The sequence below is a fragment of the Thermobia domestica genome, chromosome 16 (genome assembly GCF_964235325.1).
Source record: "Thermobia domestica chromosome 16, izTheDome1.hap1.1, whole genome shotgun sequence".
In the NCBI taxonomy this organism is placed as follows: Eukaryota; Metazoa; Arthropoda; class Insecta; order Zygentoma; family Lepismatidae; genus Thermobia; species Thermobia domestica.
Window position 1 is genome coordinate 160,345,331 of NC_137469.1, and position 24,574 is coordinate 160,369,904.

The 24,574-nt window shown below is 37.8% G+C and overlaps 1 protein-coding gene across 1 annotated transcript in view; it reads left to right on the forward strand.

Moving 5' to 3' along the window:
* LOC145672830 (uncharacterized) overlaps positions 1-24,574 on the forward strand; it is a 100,757-nt gene that overhangs the window by 57,197 nt on the left and 18,986 nt on the right. Inside the window, exon 3 of the mRNA XM_081741978.1 lies at positions 4,537-4,667. Within this exon, the coding sequence (XP_081598104.1) occupies positions 4,537-4,667 (131 nt within the window). The remainder of the gene's footprint in view (positions 1-4,536; positions 4,668-24,574) is intronic.

Here is a 24,574-nt window from a genome sequence, read left to right on the forward strand (position 1 = left end):
TCAGAAATGGAGGTCTTGGAATCCGTCGCGCCACGGATTTGGCTATGCCGTCTTTTCTGGCCTCTTTCTATAGTTCAAGACAACTGATTGGATCCCTCCTTCAGAGGAAAGAGGAAGAAGTCACTAACCCCGATGTGCTTGACTGCATAGCAAAATGGTCAAATTTAGTTGGGTCAGACCCTCCGGCTCCTGAAAGTCGAAATAATCAGTCGGTCTGGGACGAGCCCATAGTAAATTACCGTTTAGTTTCATTATTGCAGACTCCTAATAACATCGAAGATAAGTCCAGGTTACTTGCTGTCATGTCCCCTGAAAACGGTGCATGGCTTCAAGCTCTACCATCACCTTCTCTCGGCCTACGCACAGACAATGAAAGCTTCCGAGAATCCGTCGCTCTTCGACTAGGAGCAAATATATGCTAGCCTCACCATTGCCCAAGTTGCAACGCTGTCATAGATAAAAGAGGCTTAAGCAGTCTGTCATACAAAAGCATTGCCGGCAGACATTCCCGCCATTCGAATGTGAGTGACATCATCTTGAGAGTTTTAACATCTGCAAAAGTGCCAGCAGTGAGAGAACCAATTGGTTGCAGCCGTTCAGACGGGAAGAAGGCCGTATAGTATGACTTTAGTGCCCTGGAAGTAAGGAAAGGTTTTGATATGGGATTTCACTTGCTCAGACACTTATGCTCCCTCCAATCTATAATATTCATCGACAAAAACAGGCGTTATCGCCGCATGAAAAGCAAAAGAGAAAAAAAATAAATATGTTAATCTCCTAGATAAGTATTGGTTTGTTGCCATATCAATTGAATCTAGTGGATCCTGGGATCAAGAGGGCACTAAATTCATTAATGAAATTGGCAAACGTATATACATTAAATCTGGAAACACTCGAGCTAAATCTTTTCTAATTCAACGTATTAGCATGGTCACTCAACGAGGGAACGTAGCCGCTGTTATGGGAACATTGCCGTCCGGTAAAGAATTAGAAGAGATCTTTCTCTTATAATTCCTGTCGACGACTAGTATTCTATCAGTATTGAAATTTTGGAAAGAAAGATAGAGAAATATAGCATATATCTGCGCCCCAAATCTTCTGGGAGTCAAAGCGTTAGGCAATTCATTGAACAGTACTATGTTAACCGAAAGAAAACCAATTCTGATTTTCCAGTTCTCAGCGGAGAATACGGCAGCTCAAATGAAATGTCCTATTGCAGATATGAATTTGGAGAGAAAAGTAGCACAGCTTTGGAGATCTCGAAGGCAAAAGACGTTTCGGGGAAAGCGAAGTTGATATCAATAGTTTAATTGCTTTGGAAAGTATTTTGATAATATTATTGTCATCGTTCTCTTCTTGAATCATTTTTATTATTTTAAATCATCCCAGTCATTGATAACTTAACTGGAAATTTTTAAATTCAAAATTTAAAGTAAGTTGTTTGTATTGTTTATAACTACATACAATAATATTTTTTTCTCTTTTTTAATAAACATTTGAAATACAAAATCATCATCTTCTTCTTCTTCTTCTTCTGCCAATTAAATTATTTTAATTAATTAATGTAATTAATAAGTAATTGGTCATTTTCCGGTGCAGATAAATAATAAGGTAACAAATTTAAAAAATTAAATTACAACTTTAGAAAAATTAAACAAACGATAACTATTAGAAATTGCATAACATAAACACATTAAATTACGAATTACCTCTGCAAATAAAATAAACAAGTTACAAGTAACAAATAAAAACAGAACTGTTAATGTCAATAGTGGGACATAACAGGTTTTAGTTTAAAATCGATCCAGTTCCACGATTATTTTTCTTTTTTAAACAATAGAAATTTGATTAATCAATTCCTGGATAATTTAATTAGCCGACATGATATTAACTGTAAATACACTAGATTTTAAGATAAAGTATTAATCAGGGCCCAAAATTTCAGGTCGCCCGCTCGCCATTGGCGACTAGAAATTTAAACCTGGTGACCAGTGTTTACTGGAAATGATTTCTACCTAAACTCACAAGACTGGCGCAGTCTCTGTTTGCACGAAAATAATTGTCTCTGAGTGAGAGAAAACATAGAATGACGTCGAATCACATTGAAAAAGATTTACAGTGAAACTTCATTACGAGATTCCCAAATTTGCTTCCAATTGGCACATTTTGTGCAGTTATATGTATGAATACTGCTTCATGTGAGAGTGTCTTCAGTAGTCTCAACAGAGTTCAAACCGCCTACAGAAATTCACTGAAGAGTGACACACTGGACGATTTGCTATTGATTTCCACCAATGGCCCTTCACTTAAAGACTTTGATCCAAAAACTGCAATCGACAACTGATATTTCAGTGCAGAGAGAGAGGGAGCGTTACACAAACGTGAAGTCTTAAGGTAAGATATTTTTTTAACCTGTATATGAATTGTGCACTTGAAAATCGATTATTCTGAATCTAATTGTCTGGTTTTGAAATTTTATGCCCTGATGTTGTCTCTTTCTTTGTCAAACGGAAGTCCATGGGAAAGGTGTGTGTGTGGGGGGGGGGGGTTTCATTTCATAATTTGTACGTGAAAGATACTGGCGACCATCATTTTTGGATTGGTAAGTGAGTCTGACTTTGAAATTTTGCGCCCTGATATTAACAATTTAATGTTTCAATAATAAAAATCAACCTTTTGAGACCCATGGCTAACACCAATTTGTTAAATATATTTTTAAAAGATGGCACAAAACGGGTACAAGGGCATACAATTAGCAGTGAAAATCACACGAGAAGCTGACATTTACTTCTGACATCAAACTGAACAACAAAGCACATGGGGAGGGGAGAAGTACGCAAAAACACACACGAAATATATGCTGGGTATTCGGATTCCAAAGCAGCGTTCGTGATCCTAGGCAAAATTTGCTCGAAATTTTCCATCGTATTCCAAGTAGTTCGTGTTCTGAGGAGTTCAAATTTTGGTAGCAATACTGTATTAATAATGATGCATTAAAAATAACAGCTTTTCTTAAGTAGAAAACCGCCGCTACTATTTAAGGTCTTGGTGGAAACAAAGAAGTCTCTCTAATTTCATTGACAATGATGTACAAAAAGAGAAATGCCGATAGCAAAATCTTCATTCTTCATACAATTCAAACAATTCGGCAAATCCTATCAAAGAATAAAATATGGTACATTAGCCTTCAAATGGAATTAAGGCTTTACAGCATGGTAGATATACAAGGAAAAAGCGTAAGTTTTACAATATTCTAGTACATAACGTACATGCATTTATTACGGTACAATAAAAACAGGGATTCAACATATAATCCCTAATGTTGAACTAGCTGCAGCCACGTTCCTACCAGTTCCTTGTCCGTAGAGGCAAAGTAGTCATTCACTCCTATTTTCACCTCCTGCTGGTTGGTGAAGCGTCGGGATTTCAATAATTGCGGCATGAACCGAAACAGGTAGTAATTCGAAGGAGTAAGGTGAAGACTATATGCTGAGCGTGTTATCACTACGATATCATCAAGTGCCTGCATTCTAGTTGTATTTTTTCTAGCCGAATGTGGTTTATTATTTTGTATCCGCTCCTATTGTCCTATTGTTCGTATTCTAGCCGAATGTGGTTTATTATTTTGTATATCATGTATCCGCTCCTGTTGTTCGAAATAAAAGTCGGCATGAATGGTATGATGTTAGGAATGAACTCAAAGTGAATTACTCATCGTAGTTTCACCACACGTACAGTTTGACTTTATGCTCCAAATGATCCTGTTCGACGACCCGTTCTGGAAGTTTGCTCTTGCTTAACCACATTTTTGCACATCTGTATTTCGGAAAAAATACAACTTTTTGTCGCATATGACAATCAGCACATCACACGGAATTCGCAGCAGTTGTCGACATACATCCACACTCCTTTGGGCCCGAGTTGGGGTCAACTCATGTGATACAATGCGGCAGCTGCCGATGGTTTTACCGAATTCATGAAGGTGACGCACTCAGTGGACTGCGATGTGCGAATTTGATTTGACAACCGACATGTGCTGGTAGATGCAGTTTTCTCAATAGCGTGGCGTATTTCCTCAGAATCTGTTCCCCTGGGACGGCTGGATCTTTGCTGATATTCGACATTTTTACAACCTGCCCAAACTTTTCGGAACCAGCGAGTTGTTATGCTGTGATTCACTACACCCACCTTCACACGACAAATATTTTGAGGCTTCTTCTCACAGCGTTATGCCCGAGTTCCAACTCATAAGTAACAGTCCACGTATTAAACATTGTTGAGCGTTCATCGTCACCACTAAATACTGACTCAATATACTAATGGAATGAAAACCTCCGTGTTAAATAGCCCGCTTGCTACTCTTGGGCCAGTTTGACCTTGTACTTCTATACGGTTGATTACGGCGTATAGACGAATCTGATGTTTGGGTTATGGAAATATTGTAAGATTTATGATTGTAACTAAAAAGTAATAATATAATTTACAGTAATTTCCTACTTTCTGTAATTATAATTTTGTTTTCTTGTTTTCTTAAAGCACAGGGACCATTGTAGGTATTGTGATATCTCAAATCTTGTGTATAGTTGTGGTAACTCTCTTCTGCTGCTATAGATGTTCATGGTGCCCTATGAATAAAAGAAGGCAGGTGTTCACAACAACGGCTATAGGTAAGTACTACCTCTCACCTATATATAATTGTGTTATATATAAGGCTAAATTATAATTGTTCGCTAACTCTGATTTCGGACCATAACTGCCACGTATTAATTTTACGTGGATAAATCGAAAAGTAACAGGCCCGTATCCACGGGGGGCTAGGGGGCCGGGGCCCCCTAAACTTTGGCTGCCCCCCTAAAAGTTTCACATTAGGCTTGCAAATGAACTGTAATATGGTGATGAAGTATAATATGATTGGGTCGGCCCCCCTAACGTCTACCGGGCCCCCCCTAAATTTTTGGGCTGGCTACGGGCCTGAAAAGTAATATATATTTGACTGAAAATGAGAAAACCGTATAATTACAAGTTTCTTTTAATTCTATTTGAAAACTTCAGATGTCCTCTATTTTTCAATACAGTCCATGTAAATTCAAGTAATTTTCATAGCATTTCACCAACCTACTTAGTCTTACCATTAATACCGTCCCAACCAGTGTGCGAATTGGACAATTTATATTGGGGGGAAGGGATAAAATTAGGGCCAACAGGAAGTAGAGTCTGCAGGTGCAATAATTCAAAATAAGACAATAATGCCCTACTCCCCCTCCACACACCGATAAATATGATCTAACATTGTAATAAATAAGGAATTTATTAATTCAATAAATCTATTGACAATTAATTATGTATATATTGTTTGACATGCAAACACCACACCTAACCTTTCTGAAAGTGTTTAAATGTTGTACTCACTCTTGTGCTCGTAGCTCTCTAAGATTTATTTACTTAATAATTCGGCCCGAATGATGGCCATGATCACAAGCATATGTTAGTCAGTTAAACCGGACTTTTTTAAATCTACGTATTAGCCTATCATACGAGAAATGCTGGTCCTGATTTCTGGTGTCAAGATCAAATCAAGAGCCAAATATTTAAAAACTGTCAATTCAAATTTCGAACTTGCGCTTCTACTTCTAATGCTGCGCTCTTCACGATTTTTTTTTCAAATATCGATTCCGTGATAGAGCTTAGGAATTCAACACTTACAATAACTTTACTGTTTGGTTACAGCTGAGTTGATTCACTACGTGCTACGTTATCTAATGAAGTATAAGCATAACATTGAAGTTTTCCAGACAGCATTATTGGCGTGAACAGTAAACTTTACAGCGAAAAGAAAGGTGGAAAAATGAAGGGGTAACTTTAGAAAGCCCGCTCCAGTTGAAGTGCTTATACGGACACGGAGAATCAGCCGTATTAGCAAATGATGAAACAAATCTTATGCGCTTACTTACCTTCATTAACGTGTCTGCTCACTACGGACGCATCCTCAGCATGTACGTTCACGTATAGCCACCAAATATGAAAAGAGTTTCACAGTCCTCTGTCGGCAAAACCATGAACAGTAAAGAGGAAGTTTCGACTGCCGCCGTTAGATAGAACATGTAACTGTATTTTTGGCTATAATGTTGGCGGTTAACATTAGTTCTAATTACCGGGAGGGTTCGTTGTTGTAGAGGTATGGAAAGCAGTCATAGTAAAGGTCCACAAAATTTGAAAGATATTACGTACAAGAATTTCCGTCAAAGTTAAGTCAGTTTCGTAGAATACTACTGTGTATAATGGAACTTTGATACAATAGTTGAAATTGAAATGTGAAACGTTTTAAAGACATAATAAAAAGTAAAACTGGGAGAAGGCGGTTTCAGTCTCTATTCGGGGTTACTTTGCACCGGTCCAAAATACCGCTTAGATAGGAAATGATTACTACTGGAACCTCCTGCATTCGAAATTTAGGTAAATTTCCGATTTAGATAGATGCCGGAATGAATTCCTTGTTGGAAAATAAGTTATGAACAGTGGCGGATCCAGAAAAGTAGTTTGAGACGGACTTCATTCACAAAGGCTTCGTTTCTTTTAGAAACCACTAGACTTTTGGGAGGCTTGCAGTTTATACTCATAGAAACGACTAACGTTAGATTGTTTTTAAAAGATTATGCCATTTGGGTGGACTTCAAAGTCCCAAATTCCGTAAATCTTTCACTGATTATGGTTGGGATGATATTCTTGGCCATAAGGAATAACTAAGGCAAATCAGTTCAAGGGGAATTTTTTTTGTTCCTGAGTTGGTATTTTTGTGGGACATACGTTAAACTACTAGAATGTGGTTCCTGTGCCGGTACCAGAAAATACATAATTTTATTTACAAATATCGATAATTCAAAATAAGTACTGATACCGGTACCATCATTCTAATATCAATATTTGTAGACTGCATGCAGTTTTGTGTAGGAAGTGAAATGTATAAATACTGAAGAGAAAACATTGCACGTTAAACATACCTTTTTGTATGTTGTGCAAAGTAACCCCAGCTATGGGGTATTTTTCACCAAAGTTTATATTTCAATAACTATGGTTAACTATTCAATATGGTTTTCAATAACTATTGAATGTTTGCTAATGAACTTGCACTAATGTTTTTCTTATATATATATATATATATTTACATCAGCTAATGCTTACGGCAACAAATACTATTCGAAGCTTTCTTGCACCTACTGGAAAACGTGAAGTATATTAATATTTATTTGCATATATTGTTATTGTAGACTGTTCCCATAATGCCCACCGACTTCGATTTTACAAAATTTGAGAAATAAATTTCACTTTTTATTTAGTGGTCAATTTGAAGGCATTTTGTTATACTACCATTAAGAAACCCATATACATCATATTACGAATCAATCATTATGGAACAATCTCATGTGTGACACGCAGCAGTGCTACCAATCTTTGAAAGTTTCATTTACAACTTTTTTCCTTTTTCTTTTTTAACTGATTTTGTGAGTAATGGTGCATTCAGTATAAAGGTACAACAAGATATTCTCTCTCTCTCTCTCTCTCTCTCTGTGTGTGTGTGTGTGTGTGTGTCTGTGTGTGTGTGTGTTTGTTTCTAATTTCCGGCGTAAACGTGTGGATACTACCAGGTATACGTTCGTGTGTACAAATGCTAGTCTGTGTGTGTGTGGCGCGGGTATATGAACTATTAATTGGGATCGTGTAGTGGAACTTATCAATATTAGTACGTACATACAAACGGCTGTTACTTCACACGATAACTTTGGACGAATGAGAATTTTTAAATTCTGCTTTTTGCAATAAATAAGTAGAGTGATTCCTCTCTAGGGAGTTCCCCTAAATGGTAGCCCCTACCATGTCCAATTGAATCACAAATTGCCGCAATCGTTTGTACATTGTCTCTACAGAAATGTGCAGGCGAAATTTTCGTTTGTACACTATTAGGGGCGCCGCCAGAACGAAAACAAATTGGGGCTGTTTAACTGGTAGCCCCCCCACCAACATGTTCTACTCAATCACTAATTATCGCAATCGTTTGTACTTCGTTTGTACAGAAATGTGCAGGCGAAATGTATGTTCGCACGCAATTAGGGGCGCCGCCAGAACGAATAAAATTGGGGGCTGTCTAAGTGGTAGTCCCCGACCATGTCCTATTCAATCACAAATTGTCGCAATCGTTTGTACTTCGTTTCTACAGAAACGTGCAGGCGAAATTTTTGTTTGTACACAATTAGGCGCGCCGCCAGAACAGAAAAAAATGGGAGGTGTCTAAGTGGTAGCTCCCCCCCCACTATGTCCAATTGAATCACAAATTGTCGCAATTGTTTGTACTTCGTTTGTACAGAAATGTGCAGGCGAAATGTTTGTTTGAACAACTTAGGGGCGCCGCCAGAACGAAAACAAAGTGGGGGACTGTCTAAGTGGTAGCCCCCCACCAACATGTTCTATTCAATCACAAATTATCGCAATCGTTTCTACTTCGTGTGTACAGAAATGTGCAGGCAAAATTTTCGTTTGTACACAATTAGGGGCGCCGCCAGAACAGAAAAATGCGGCTGTCTAAGTGGTAGCCCCCCACCATGTCCAATTCAATCACAAATTATCGCAATCGTTTGTACTTCGTTTGTACAGGAACGAGCAGGCAAAATGTTTGTTTGTACACAATTAGGGGCGCCGCCAGAACGAAAACTAAGTGGGGCTGTCTAAGTGGTAGCCCCCGACCATGTCCAATTCAATCACAAAATTGTCGCAATCGTTTGTACGTCGTTTTTACAGAAATGTTCAGGCAAAATTTTCGTTTGTACACAATTAGGGGCGCCGCCAGAACAAAAACAAACTGGGGGCTCTCTAAGTGGTAGCTTCCCACCAACGTGTCCAATTGAATCACAAATTGTCGCAATCGTTTTTACTTCGTTTGTATAGAAATGTACAGGCGAAATGTTTGTTTGTACACAATTAAAGGCGCCGCCAGAACGAAAACAATGTGGGGGCTGTCTAAGTGGTAGCCCCCGACCATGTCCAATTCAATCACAAATTGTCGCAATCGTTTGTACGTCGTTTGTACAGAAATGTGCAGGCGAAATTTTCTTTTGTACACAATTAGAGGCGACGGCAGAAAGAAATTAATGTGGGATCTGTCTAAATGGTAGCCCCTCCATCATGTCCAATTCAATCACAAATTTTCGTAATCGTTTGTACATCGTTTGTACAGAAATATGCATGCGTAATTTTCGTTTGTACACAAATAATGGCGCCGCCAGAACGAAAACAAAGTGGGGCTGTCTAAATGGTAGCCCCCACCATATCCAATTCAATCACAAATTATATCAATCGCTTATACATTATTTGCACAGAAATGTGCAGACGAAGTTTTCGTTTGTACTCTATTAGGGGCGCCGCCAGAACGAAAACAATATGTGGGACTGTATAAATGGTAGAAGCATTAAAAAAAATGTGTCACATTTATGGAGTATTTTTCTAACAGGACTTTGTTCACACTATTGTGTGGTTTGGTATGTTCACACTATCGTCTGATTCACTATATTGATCTTATCCTAACGATGATGGATTTTTTTTGTTTTTTTATATTTATATTTATACTTACAATCATTATTGCTGAGTTAGTTTCTCACTCCTCGGCTCTTATTATTAAACTTATTCATTATTTCTTACGTGAACTGAATCCTTATGAGAAAAATTTATTTTTTTCTTTCTATCTTGCGCAGAAACCGTTATTCTCATCTCGTACAGGAAATTGATAAGTGGAAGATATAACAAATTCACAAAGTAGACTGTTACAGGGAAAATTATAACACAGTATTTTGTTTTATTTGATCATCTTCATTAAACTCATTTTGCAGAAACTATAGAATGCATGGTGAAGTATTTTGGTGCATTCAGCATTCTGATTTACGAGTAGAGTTGCTAACTGGCAGGTATTTGCTGTGATTCTGATTAAGGCCGGTGACAGGTACAAACTTCTTATTAGACCCCTTCTGATCGGTATTTTGCAATCTGCAATCCAGAATATAACATTGAACATCGAAATTTTTCAACAGTGCCTTTACAAACACAAATTTCCGTTGTATTATACATTATCGATATTTTTTTTAATGTATGGCAGTTTTTTTTATTTATTTAACATAACAAATTTGATAACACTTATATTTTATTGTAAAAGAATTTTATTCATTTATTGAGAGTAGAAAATGACATTTTAAAACAATTTCCTTTGTTTGAAGTGAAGTTTATAGAGTAAATTTCATTTTATGAATAACTATTGTTACATAAAGATTAATATCCAGTATTATTCATCTGTTTCGATAATTTTAAACAAGTGGCAATTGCTGGTAAATACAATAACGATCAATACAGTCTTCAGTTTCTCACTTGTACAGAGAATTTTGAGGGTGTGCCGGTAATTTTGTTTTCCTGAGTTGGCAACCTATTTACGAGGTTTTGTTTCAACTCTGCTACGTAGTGGCTCCGTACTGACACTCCGCATGCAAATAAGTATGTAAGGCTACAATACGCCCCGATTTCTTAAAATTTGTCCCGGTGTGCAGAAATTTTCCTTCTTGTCCTGTTTTTTTCTTTATTATTATTATTAATTACATATCAAAATTTCTGAAAAGATAATAAAATCGACTTATTCCTTTTGCTTTCAATTCCGACAATACTATAGGAACAATTTCATTCTAATCTTTATTATTATTCCAATCGCTGCTTCCCCGGATATAACATGCAATGTTTAAATGCTCCTAAGTAGCACTCTTATCACTAAAAGTAAGAATGTATACCCCGAGGTGGCAACAAATTCTTGTGACGTTGCAGACCAGCCCCGAAAACACATTTTTTTTTTCTGCTTCAGAAAAACAATTATGCAAATTGCTTTCTTTTAGTTCGCATTTTAGGTTAACAAAAATAAATCAGCCTATTGAAATTTTGAAACAACTTCATAAATCTGGATATTTTTCTTTATAGACATGTAGAGTAGGGTGGAGTGAAATAATTGTCAAAAACAATTTTTGGGGAATTAATTTTTCTAATAGGGCGGAAAAGTTGCCTTACCATTAGAGTACTGTATCACAAAAATATTAGTCTCGTTAATTGATTCCTTTGGGTGCCACACGGGACTTGAAATTTGGCTGAAATCCAATATTTTTATGCGTATTGGTAAAATTGACAAAAATATTTTTTTCTGTATTATTTTTTCTAATAGAGAAGAAAAAATTTCCTAACCATTAGAGTACTGTGCCACAGAAATATTACTCTCCTGAGTCATTTCCTTTGGGTGCTATACGGACTTGAAATTTGGCTGAAATATGTATTTTTAACAGTATTGTGAAATGAGGCAATTTTTTTTTCTCTTCGGTAAAGTTGTTATACAACAATATTGTATCACAGAAACCTCACTCCTCTTGAATTAGTTCCTTTTAGTGTTATAGATATAGAGAGCTCGAAAAGTTAGTTGTAAAGTACTTACATTTTTTACATTATACTTGAATGGAAAAATGGAACTAAGTGTCTTACATATATGGTATATTCGAATACAACATCTTTATAATTATTACGAATATTACACAAGTTTCATAACATCAACTTTTTTGTTTCTTATCTTAGTTTGAAAATCAGTTGGAAAATCTTTATAAACATATGTGAACAAACATAAAAAAGAACACTACCTTGTATGTAAAATTGGACAAGATTTATGTGTAGTCTGTATTACCCTACGTATATACTCGACTACAGGCATCATTGATAAATAATGTATATTAATAATATTAGAGAAGTTGTGAGGTGATTTTTCATTCTTGTCTGTTTGAATATAAGCTAAAAAAGCTTTATAATATGATATGTGAAAAAAAGATGACAAAAATACACCTCTCAGTACAAACATAAGATTTAGGTTTTTGTGTGTAGTGTATGTTACAATAGACATCTTCACATAAATTTTAGATTAATTGCAATTACAAGAAAAGTCATGTAATGACATGAACATTTCTGATCTCAGTTTGAAAATAACCTAGGAAATCTTAATATACAAATAATATGTGAAAACATGACAAAATACATTACTTTCTATTGTTGAAAATGAGCTAGGAAAACTTCATACAAAATAATAAGTGGAGACGCATGTCAACATACATTACAGTGTAGAAAACTCTGACTTTGTGTTGAAGGCAGGCGTACGTCTTCGGGACTCGAGTCTTGCCCTTATGTATCCATCTCGTTCACTTACACTACAAACACAAGACGATGCTTCTGTCATCAATTTCACACATCGTTCTACAGCTTGGCTAAGGCATGGAATATTCGGAATTTCAATATTTGTGGTATCACCTTGAATGACTCTATGAATATTCGCAGCAGTGAGATCCATAATAAGTGTGTGTGTAGGGGGGGGGGGAGCAAGCTATAGCCAAATCTGTCCAATTTATGAGTTCTGTGAAGTCTTCAGCTTCAAAATTGAGTAATGGAATGTCGTAATTTCTGATTCCAGGCATTTGCAAGGTTTGGCCTTAAGGACTCGTCGAAACCCCAGTTCTCTGATATGTTTCTTGTCATCTGTCATCATAGAGAGGAGAATGTTTTCAGAATGTGCAAAGTATCCATTTCTTTGAAGTACAGGATCAATGACAGCCTTGTACTTTTCAGGAAGGAAGCGCGATAACTGAATTATTTTGAAGAAATGTCTTAATCCATCTGTGCCAAAAAGTTTATGTTTTATGCTGAACCAAACTGGTGCATACACTTTTACAATATACTGAGAGAGCACTTTTAATTCTTCTGAAGGGTTTGGTGTAACTACATACAATAGAATAATTCTGTTTGCTGTAGGAACCCACCTGACGTGCGAAATGTTTCCTGGATAGCTTTTTGCCAAAGAATAAGGAAAATGTCCATTTGAAACAGCCCTGCAAATCTCATACAAATATTTCTGATAAACACTGAGATCATTATAATTCTCGAAAGCTGAAAGATGGCTCTCAATTGCATCTTATTCCACAACTGGTTGGTTTTTATAATTTAATAATGATCTTCCAATCTGTCCAGAAAATACATGAGGACCTGTTGTTTTACCATCAATTGATTCTAGCAAATGTCTTAAAGTGAGCTCATTTACGTGCAGCAGACAAACCAACCATTGCAAAAGTCTCTGAACAGACTCTTCTAAACGTCGTATTATTCCACCCGTTCTGCCAGTATTTGTAGCAGTCCTTGTATTTGTAGCACGAAAATTTGACAATTATTTGGCAGGATATCAACCATTCCTCTAGTCTCCTTGCTCGTCAACCTAAAAGTTGGAAAATTTTTCCGAAGGAAAGGGTTAACCATGCTGGTGGCACCCAAAGATAATAGATTTCAACGGAAATAAATATTGATTTTTAAAATACTTAGTAGGGAGCAATAATCCCGCACTATTAGAATACCGATGTGCAAACTTCAATTTTTCACTCCACCCTAATGTAGAGCATGTAAAGGTGGTATGCGTAATAATATTGAAAATATAATTTTTGCCTAAATATTGTATGTTCACTGATTGCGTTTATTTTGTATAACAGCTTCTAGCTTCTAAAATAATTTTTAGCACTGTTGATTAAGTATGGACTATATTAATACATTATTTTAAGTTGTATAACTAGTGCGATACTGTAGTAAAATTCGAAAGATAAAATTAATACAAAATGCAATATTTACTACTAATTTGTAAGATGTCCCGTTTTTTCTGTTTTCAAAAAGTATGGTAGCCTTAAAGTATGCTAAACCATCCAAAATAAATTGTACTGTAAATTGTACCCCTCTGATAGTGCTCTCAAACGGGTCGGGTTGTCAGGTCGGGTCAGTCGGGTTAGCTCGTGTCGTTTCACTCGGGTCGGGTCGTCACATCCTTCACTTATTTTCTATACGGAATACTATAAAGAGCTTTGTTGTAGAATTCAATTCGAAGTTGGTGAATGAATGATAAATGTGACTAATTGAAGGTGAAATAGTAATAAAATTTTAATTTTACCCTATATTAACTAATTGGCATTGTAATTGTAATTAATATTACTACTGACTTTTTTCCTTTCTGCGTTTCTATGTCAAGTTAAATGTCACATTAAGTGAAATTGAAAGGAAATATCTAGTTAACGTCCCACGTTATGCACCAACGCTAAGAGAGACAGTGATGATGAGAAATAATTGAAGTGGTTGAATGAAGAAAGTGGGAGGAAATGGGAGAACACCGAGAAAACCCATGCACATGGTGTTTGTTAACATGAAAATTTACTTGGTACGAGCTGGAATCAATACCCATGGACCTTCGGGTCAAACATCTGCCTTTGGGCAGGACACATTATTATTATTATTATTATTATTATTATTATTATTATTATTATTATTATTATTATTATTATTATTATTATTATTATTATTATTATTATTATTATAACTTTAAGAGTGCCCAAGAAAGTTCCGCCGCCTTTTCACCAACACCTTCGAACATTGGTATGTAACCTAAGACGTAACTGGAATATCAAAAATCGTCTCCATCAGCCTCGACGACCTTCTGAAAACGTTCTGGAAGGCCATGGATTCCATCGCAGTCGAACTTGGTGGGACGTGAAGTGAAGAAGGTATCAAGTGCATATTGAACCTCTACTAGCGATTTGAATTGGCGTTCTCTAAGGTGATTGTCCAAGGAATGGAACAGGTGATAATCGGACGGTACAATGTCCGTGGAGTATGGCGGATCCAATAGTGTTTTCCATCCAAGGCGTAGAATGATGTACTGGGTCATTTTAGCCATGTGGGGCTTAGCGTTGCCTTGTAACAAGAGGACCCCTTTGCTATTCAGAACTGCTGGATCCAGACAGTACACAGTGACAGTACACAGTTGCATTGATGATCTGACCAGCTGGTAGCAGTTCCCGATGGACGATGCCTCGAGCAGTCCGCAAAATGCACAGGAGAACCTTATTCTGGCGTAGTGCTGGCTTGGGCTGTTTTTGAACCGGTTCATGGGATGCTAACCAACAATGACGGCGCCGTGGAGCTTCGTACAGGACCCACTTCCCATCACATGTCAACACCCTGTCCAGAAATTGCTCCTTCCTCAGACGAGACACCAAAGAAACACAGGTGTCTGCTCGCGTTGCTTTCTGGCTCCAAGTCAAATCATGTAGGACCTATCAACCCAACTTGCAGTGCTTCCCAAGTTGATGGTGGTGGTGCCGAATGGTTTCTCCACTTACACTGAAATGTAGTACCAGTTCCTCACATGTCTGTCTTCGCCTCAATTGCTGCCTGAAGATCTTTATTTTGAACATCTGTTTGTCTTCCGGCACGTGGCGCGTCTTCGAGTGTTTCGTCACCGTCCTTAAACCGTCATACCACTGCACTCTCCGCGTAGTCACGACACCCTCACCAAAGGCCTGTCGTATCTTCCGCCCCGCGGAGCAGCAATTTGAACTCGTACAGAAAACAAGCCCTTATGACGCTCTGTGAAGGCCCCATGTTCACTCAGTCCTTACGCACGTTCACGGTGTATCTGAACAGCCACAACCAAGTAGTATGTTGGATATACTTACTAGTGTTGCTCACGAGACCTGGTTTGGGGCATTCTCGTTTCGAAAATGTGTCGTGAAGGTAGTCTCGTCTGGAAAAGTGCATATGTTTCTATTGAAAGAGCTCTGCCTCATCTCGTACCCCTTCATGAAAATTCTGTCTCGTCTCGTCTCGTCCAACAACTGACCTTCACCTTATATCCATTCGCATTCAACTCACGGTGTGAGGGCCAATTGAACACAGACCTCCACAAAGAGACAGAACTTTCTTGGTCACCTTCAGATTATTATTATTATTATTATTATTATTATTATTATTATTATTATTATTATTATTATTATTATTATTATTATTATTATTATTATTATCATTGCTGGGGTAGTGATTTGACTTTCTCCGCAATAAAATACTTGCTAATTTTATATAACGTTGCAAATATCTTCTAGATAAATTAATCAAGAAAAAATAAAAGGTAATTCCCTACAGAATGATATTTCAGTGCAGTTAGTTCCTTATGATTCTATCAGACAGCAACGCTGTTTTTAAATAGAAAAATCGGGATGTTAACGTGATGAAATTTTTGTTTGTTACACAGCAAAAAATATTAAAAGAAGTTCTATATACATTCCTTACTAGAAAATAATGTTGTCTTCAGAACTTTTATTCTTTTAGTCTTCAGAACTTGTCTTCAGAACTCAGTCAAATTTTATTTTGACTTTCGAACTTGATTGCCTAAATTTTAACCTTGGAAATTTGGATGTGGAGTAAAATAAAGAAGGTTAGCAGGGTAGAGAGGAAAACGAATTAGGAAATGCTGAAAAAATGCAAGAGACGAGAGCAATATTAGACGATATAAGGAAGCGAAAAATGGACGGATCACAAGTTTCGATCTTGCTAAGGGATTGCATTCTGAGAGATGTAGTAAAGGGGGTGATATCAGGAGAGCGAGAGTGTGTAAGAAGGTTGGAATTGATAGATTGTAATAAGGAGGGTGGTACTTTATGTTGGGTTGCGAGGCAGATATTAGCGGGAAATCGCAAAAATGGAAGCTTCTTACCTAGTTCACGGAAACTGGCCTGTCATTAATGGCAGAACACTGAGGAGGAGGAGGAGGATAATTATACTACAAATAAAAAAAGCCGAAACAATGATTTATGCATAAGAATTGGTCAGCATTTTTTTTCTGGTGGCAGTTTTGTAAGGTTCTAGCTCTCTCAAACTGGTTAGATTGTAAGGTCAAGTCACTCGGGTCGGTTGTCGGGTTAGGTCACTTCGGGTTGGTTCACTCGGGTCACTTTGGGTCGGGCCAATCGGGTCAGCTCGGGTCGGGTCAGTCAATTTGGGTCACGGGTGGGGTCGGGTCGGTCTTCAACACATATAATTTCCACGAAAATTACAATATACCACGGTTTATACCTCATTGGACTTCCAATAAAACATTTTCAATGATGTGTACACCATGTCACCATTTTTGTATGAGGGAATGTCTAGAGGGATTTTGTGGGAATTTGATGGAATGTAGATTCCTGTGTGTGTGTGTGTGTGTGTGTGTTTGTGTGTGTATGTGTGTGATACCTTACAGGATACAAGATGTCGAGGAAGTGTGTAAATAAACCGGACAATTTCTGTTATGTATGTGAGGAGCTGATATTTAAATCACAACGTCGATGTTTTACTCCACTTGTGAGGAAGTGTTATCAGTTATATTTTGGTTGCTGTGTAGGAACCAGGATAAGAACTGGGTTCCTCACTACATTTGTTGTACTTGCGTGAAACGTCTGACTGGGTGGGCAAATGGTGGACGAAACATGAACTTCGCAGTACCGATGATCTGGAGGGAACCAAAAGATCATTCTTCAGACTGCTACTTTTGTATGACACAGATAAAAGAAATAAGCAGTAAATCTAACCACACAGTACAGTACCCTAACTTGCATCAGCAATTAGGCCAGTTCCACACAGTGCAGAATTACCTGTACCAGTACCTCCTCCTCATCTTACGGTAAATTAGGATTACGTACTTGAGGCAACTATTGAAGTTCCAAATGAAGATGATGATCCTACTTATGTAGGAAGCACATCTACATTGGATTCCCATCTGATAACTTCGGGTGAACTAAATGACCTCGTACGGGATTTAAAACTCTCCAAGACACAGACAGAACTTCTTGATTCTAAACTTAAGGGTGGAATCTGCTCCATCGTGACACTAAAGTGTGTATTTTTCGAAACCTTCATACAGAGTTTCAAAACTACTATTCTCAAGAAAATGATTTAGTGTATTGTAATAATGTCTGTGCTGTGATGGATACACTTGGACATGCACATATAAGTACAGAGTGGAGATTGCTTATTGACTCTTCGAAAACTAGTTTTAAGGCTGTCCCTTTGCACAATAGCAACAAATTTCCTTCAGTGCCTTTGGCTTATGCAACTAATATGAAGGAAACCTATGAAAACATCGAAATAGTGTTAGAAAAAATTCAGTATGAGAAAAAATTCAGTATTCAATACAAGTGGACCGTTTGCTGTGATTTACAAATCATTTCTTTGTTAACGGGTTTGCAGCTTGGTTATACGAAATATTTTTGTTTCCTCTGCGAATGGGACAGCAGGAACAAAGCGGAACATTACATCAAGAAGGAATGGCCAACGCATGTATTAACTCCTGGACAGAAGAATGCTGTTTATTTCTCACTGGTGAGCCCTGATTAGATAATTCTACCTCCTCTTCACATAAAGTTCGGGCTCTTCAAAAACTTTGTTAGGGCAATGGACAAAAGTAATGCAGGATCTTGTTACCTCAAGGAAAAAATTCCTCGGGTTAGTGACGCTAGGGATTTTTGTAGACCCCCAAATAAGATGTTTGATTCGTGACCAAAAATTTGAGGATCTCTTAACTCTGGTTGAGAAAGCAGCTTGGTGTCCATTTAAATGTTTAACAGAGAATTTTTTAGGAAACAAGAAAGCCCCAAATTACCGTGAAATTGTGAGTGATTTCCGACAATCATTCAATGAAATGGGTTGCAACATGTCCCTTAAAGTTCACTTTCTAGACTCCCACCTGCATTTCTTTCCTGAAAAGCTTGGTGCTGTTAGTGATGAGTATGGTAGGGAACATTTTCATCAGGACATTTCCTCCATGGAGAGGTACCAGTGACAGTGAAGTTCAAAAATGCTAGCTGATTACTGTTGGACACTTAAAAGAGATGTTCCAGAAACCAAACACAGAAGAAAGTCGACAACTAAAACATATTAGTTGAGGTAAGTAAGTGTCCATTTATTAAGAAGATACCACTCACTTCTTTTGTATTATTTATTAAGTAGATATAAAATGGTGACACGGTGTATACATCATTGAAAATAAGTTTTATTTCAAATCCAATAAGATATAAACCGTGCATATATTGTAATTTTCGTGGAAGTTATATGTGATTTTATCTGCACTAATGAATATTGTAAAATGAACAGTACACATAGCATATTTTTTATATAAATATGTTTATTTCTCTAGATAGAATAATGCTATTCTTATGAAACTTAGAGGGCTTACTAAGTATAAATCAGGCTAACATACAATATAATTTGTGCGGCCCAAGCTACAAGTATGAAAATGGTTTAAAAAAAAGAAAAAAGAAAAAGAAAAGAAATTTGAGGGGAAATTTTCCGAAAACACCTCTGTCACGGGAAAACTGAGGGTGATGGAGAAAAACTGATTGCAGATTCGAATTCTACGTGAAAAGTTCTATTAGAATCAGGCGTTTTCTTCCGTGTGCCAAAGAAAAAGATTTTTTTTCGACTAGTGCAATAGGTACCATTTTCAAACTCATCAACCGTTATTCAAACCGGTTAATGTTGATCGCAGATATTAAAAATACTCACATCCGTATATTATTTAATACAAACGAAAATTTTACCTGCACATTTCTGCACAAACGATGTATAAACGATCGTGACAATTTGTGGTTCAATCGAACATGGTGGGGCTAGCACTTAGACAACTCCCCTTTTTTTCGTTCTGTCCACGCATCTGATAGCTTAGAAAAAAATTTCGCCTGCGCATTACTGCTCAAACGATGTGTAAATAATTGAGATGATTTTCTTTTGAATCGGACGTAGGGAGGTGCTACCAATTAGGTAGCCTATACTTTGTTATCGTTTTGGCGCGCCCGCAATTGTGTACAAACGAAAATTTCGCCTGCAAATTTCTGTACAAAACCGTAACAAACAAGTGCGACAGTTTGTGGTTGAATTCGACATGGTGGGAGGCCTATCAATTAGAGAGCCCATAGTTTGTTATCGTTTTGGCGGGGCCACATTTATGTGCAAACGAAAATTTCAGCTGCACATTTATGTACAAAGGCGTACAAACAAGTGCGACAGTTTGTGGTTGAATTGAACATGGTGGGAGGGCTAATATTTAGACAGCCACCCACTTTGTTTTCGTTCTGGCGACGCCCCTAATTGTGTACAAACGAAAATCTCGCCTGCACATTTCTTTATAACTATATTCAAACGATTGCGACAATTTGTGATTCAATTGCACATGGTGGGGGGGGGCTACCATTTAGACAGCCCCCCACTTTGTTTTCGTTCTGAGGTCGCCCTAATTGTGTACAAACGAAAATTTCGCCTGCATATTTCTGTACAAACGATGTACAAACGATTGCGACAATTTGTGATTGAATTGAACATGGTGATTGGGCTATCACTTAGAAAGCCCCCCACTTTGTTTTCGCCCTGGCAGCGCCCCTAATTATGTACAAACGAAAATTTTGCATGCACATTTCTGTACAAACGTTGTAGAAACGATTCGACAATTTGTGATTAAATTGGAAATGGGGGGGGCTACCATTTAGACAGCCCTCACATTGTTTTCGTTCTGGCGGCGCCCCTAATTGTGTACAAACGAAAATTTCACCTGCACATTTCTGTACAAATGATGTACAAACGATTGCGACGATTTGTGCTTGAATTGGACATGGTGGGGGACTCTCTTAGACAGCCCCCACTTTGTTTTCGTCCTGGCGGCGCCCTTAATTATGAACAAACAAAAATTTAGCCTTCACATTTCTGTAGAAACGATGTGGAAACGATTGCGACAGTTTGTAATTGAATTGGACATTTGGAGGGGGCTATCACTTAGACAGCTCCCAATTTGATTCAGTTTTGACGGCGCTCCTAATTATGTACAAACAAAAATTTCGCCTGCACATTTTTGTACAAACGATGTAGAAACGATTGCTACAATTTTTGCTTGAATTTGACATTGTGGGGGGCTACCATTTAGACAGCCCCCACTTTGTTTGTTCGGACGGCGCCGCTAATAGTGTACAAACGAAAATTTGGCTTGCGCATTTCTGTACAAACGATGTAGAAACAATTGCGACAATTTGAGATTAAATTGGAAATGGGGGGCTACCATTTAGACAGACCTCACTTTGTTTTCATTCTGGTGGCGCCCCTAATTGTGTACAAACAAAAATTTCGCCTGCACATTTCTGTACAAACGAAGTACGCACGATTGCGACAATTTGTGATTCGATTGGTGGACATGGTGGGGGGGATACCACTTAGGCATCACCGACTTTGTTTTCGTTCTGGCGACGCCCCTAATTGTGTACAAACGAAAATTTTGCCTGCACATTTCTGTACAAACGATGTACAAAACGATTCGACAATTTGTGATTGAATTGGACATGGTGGGGGGGCTACCATTTGGACAACCCCAATTTGTTTTCGTTCTGGCGACGCCCCTAATTGTGTACAAACGAAAATTTCGCCTTCACATTTCTGTAGAAACGATGTACAAATGATTGCGACAATTTGTGCTTGAATAGGACATGTTGGTGGGGGGCTACCATTTAGACAGCCCCCACTTTGTTTTCGTTCTGACGGCGCCCCTAATTGTGTACAAACGAAAATTTCGCCTGCACATTTGTGTACAAACGATTGAGACCATTTCCGATTGACTCTGATAAGGGGGGCGGGGGGCTGTCTAAATGGACGTCTCCTTTTCACCTCTACTGTAATTAAATTCTTCCTCGAGAAAATCTGTAATCAACACTGTCAGTAGCTACGTCCTCGGCTAATATACCTTAACAAGTACAGCATTATTTTAGTATATTTTTCAACAGTTAACCAATTTAAAACTATCGCAAACAAGAATATGTAGTCAACTTCTTAAATACTTCGCTCGCCGAAACCCGTTCAGCGCGTGCAACAAGCAAAAACAACATGTTTGGCGTCTCAGAAACTGAAAAGGGGAAAAAAGAGAAGGAAAAGCAACACGGCAGTGCCTTATCGCAGTCAGAGCTGACAACATAGTTTCGGTCGTCACTAACGCGAATAGACCTACTAGCGGTGTACAAGAGTTATACAGTTACAATATACGTTGTGCCACAGTAGCGCTACAGGCGGAATGTGCTCGAACTACAAATGAATATGTTCCCTTACAAGCATCAGTCACTGTTGCACCCTCTTTACATTCTACAATCCTTTTTTCTCCCACTTTTTGACCTTGAAAAGCAGAAGTACCAGCCTTTCCGAGTTCACAACCATAAACTGTTTGTGTACAGTGTACGTTTTCAGTTCTTCGAATGACTGTGCGCGCGAAGAACAAGGGTGATGATCGGGCTACCGTATACGGAAGTCAGAAACACCCGGTTGCAATAATAAATGTAAAATACAAATATAGAGCCTTGACAACGCCGTGAGGATGAATATATATATATATATATATATATATATATATATATATATATATATATTGTTTAAAATATAGTGTTCTCAATCATTAGTAACATACGATTTTCTTTAAAATTTCTTAAATCTTGTGCAAAGTCTTACGGTACAATTTTGAGTACCGTTTCAAACGTTCATTCCCGTAAATTGTAAAAGGCAATATGTCTAGGTAATAATAGTCTGCTTAAGTTCTATTAAGTCCACTTGTTCTATTTATTGGATATTATCAATATTTTGCAAACTTGCGAACTAAAATGCAAACTTGCGAATATAACAAAAAGTAAAACAAGATGATAATCGATACAAATGTAGAGGATGAATATGATATGTCCGACCTTCGCCAAGTGTGGTGGAATAAGTTATTTTGTTACTTCTTGGCCAACCGCTAAGTACATTTATAAATCCATATGTGACTTTCTTATGCGCAATTAATTAGTACATTCAAATTCACGAACGGCGACGAAGTGAAGATTATAAGGATATGGTTGCAAGTAACAACTGTAGTGATAATAATATAGTTCAGCTAAACAACGGTGAAAATAGTGCGGAAATTAGAAATGAGGAAAACTGAATAGTTTACATCGCTCATTTCGAAATACGGCTAGCAGATTAAACTTACAAGTGACAAAAATCAGTGAAATTTGCCATTATATTAAGTATGGTTTGGAAGGGGGAAGCGAGCATCCCCGGTTGGGATACTTTAGTTGATTTCTTCGGGGGAAACAAAATGTGATTGAGGTGGGAAATCCCCTCATCCTCCTCGGTAATTCGCACCCTGGTCCCAACTTTTGAGGGTAGAAGTACTTCCGCCCGTACAAGCATGCAATGTCAAGAACGGTATCGTGAATTTGAGTAACTGCTGGATGATCTGAAGAAGTATAAAGGTGTCAATATTAAGTGTTCAAGATGGAATGGGGCTAGTAGGAAACTCGTGTGGCCGCGATAATGTTGGACGAGGTAGACAAATCACTAAGGGTGATTTTCAAAACCCTCCAGAAGATGCAAATTAGTAAAAAAAATAGTTTACCGCACTATCCAGCTATTTATTAAGACTGGAACTGTAAAAGATCTTCCGCGAAAAGGAAGACCACGCACAGTACCAGCACTGGAACTTGCGGAAACAGTGGCGGCGCATGTCCGACGAAATTCAGTTGGGAAATTCAGTTATGTCTCATGAGCTAAAGATATCGGAAATGTCTATGTCTCGTACAGAAACAACGCAAAAAAACATCTGACAAATCAACTGAAGCGCCAGAAGCTTTTAAAAGCAAAGCGCTTACTTAAGCGTTACGCAGCAAATGGAACCGTCGAATCATTTTCACTGATGAAAAGATTTTCAATATTGAGGAGACTTTCCATGCCAAAAATGACAGTATATATGCCACATCCTCTAGAAAAGCTGATGAAAAAGCTCCAAGGATCCAGAGGGGTCAGCATCCTGCCTCAGTCATGGTGTGGTGGGGTGTGAACTACGAGGGCACAACGGAGCTCCATTTCTTGAAACGGGGGTCAAAACGTCAGCCAAAGTGTACCAGAAGACAATGTTTGAGAGACTAGTCAAGAATCTCACCAACATCCTCTTTCATAGAGAGAACTAGAGCTTCCAGCAGGACTCAGCCTCAGCACACAAGGCACGGACAACCCAGCAGTGGCTAGAGGCAAATGTTCCGGACTTCATTTTCACTTCAGATTGGCCTTCTGCAAGTCCGTACCTAAACCCTTTGGCCTACAAATTGATCCAAGCTTCAGGACATGGATTTGAAGAAGAGACACCCCAATATTCAAAGTTTAAAGGGGTCTTTTCGGAAGGCAGCTACAGAGTTTCCAGTTGGTGTGTAATGCAATTGATGAGTAGCCTCAAAGACTTAATGATTGTGTGCGTGTTAATGATGGTATTTTGAATAATTATTGTAATTCTAGTTCATAACGCATTCATGTAACTCAAGTTATTAAGATATTAAAATATCTCTAACCATTTTGTGTCAATGTATTTAAAACTTTGAGACAGTATTTATAGCAAAACTATTTACAAATTCTTTGTTATAAAACTCGACCGCTTGGAAATTCAACCAACCTGTCACAGTATTTTGAAGGTTCTCATCGTCAGCGAAATAGTGTGTCCCAAGCCACTTCTTTGTGTGATTGAACAGATGAAAATCAGAAAGAGCCAAGTCCGGGTTTCACAGTAAATAATCAAACACAATCCTTTTGAATTAGAGGAAAAGAAATGTTGCGTTCGCCGAGCACTATGAGGGTGAAATTT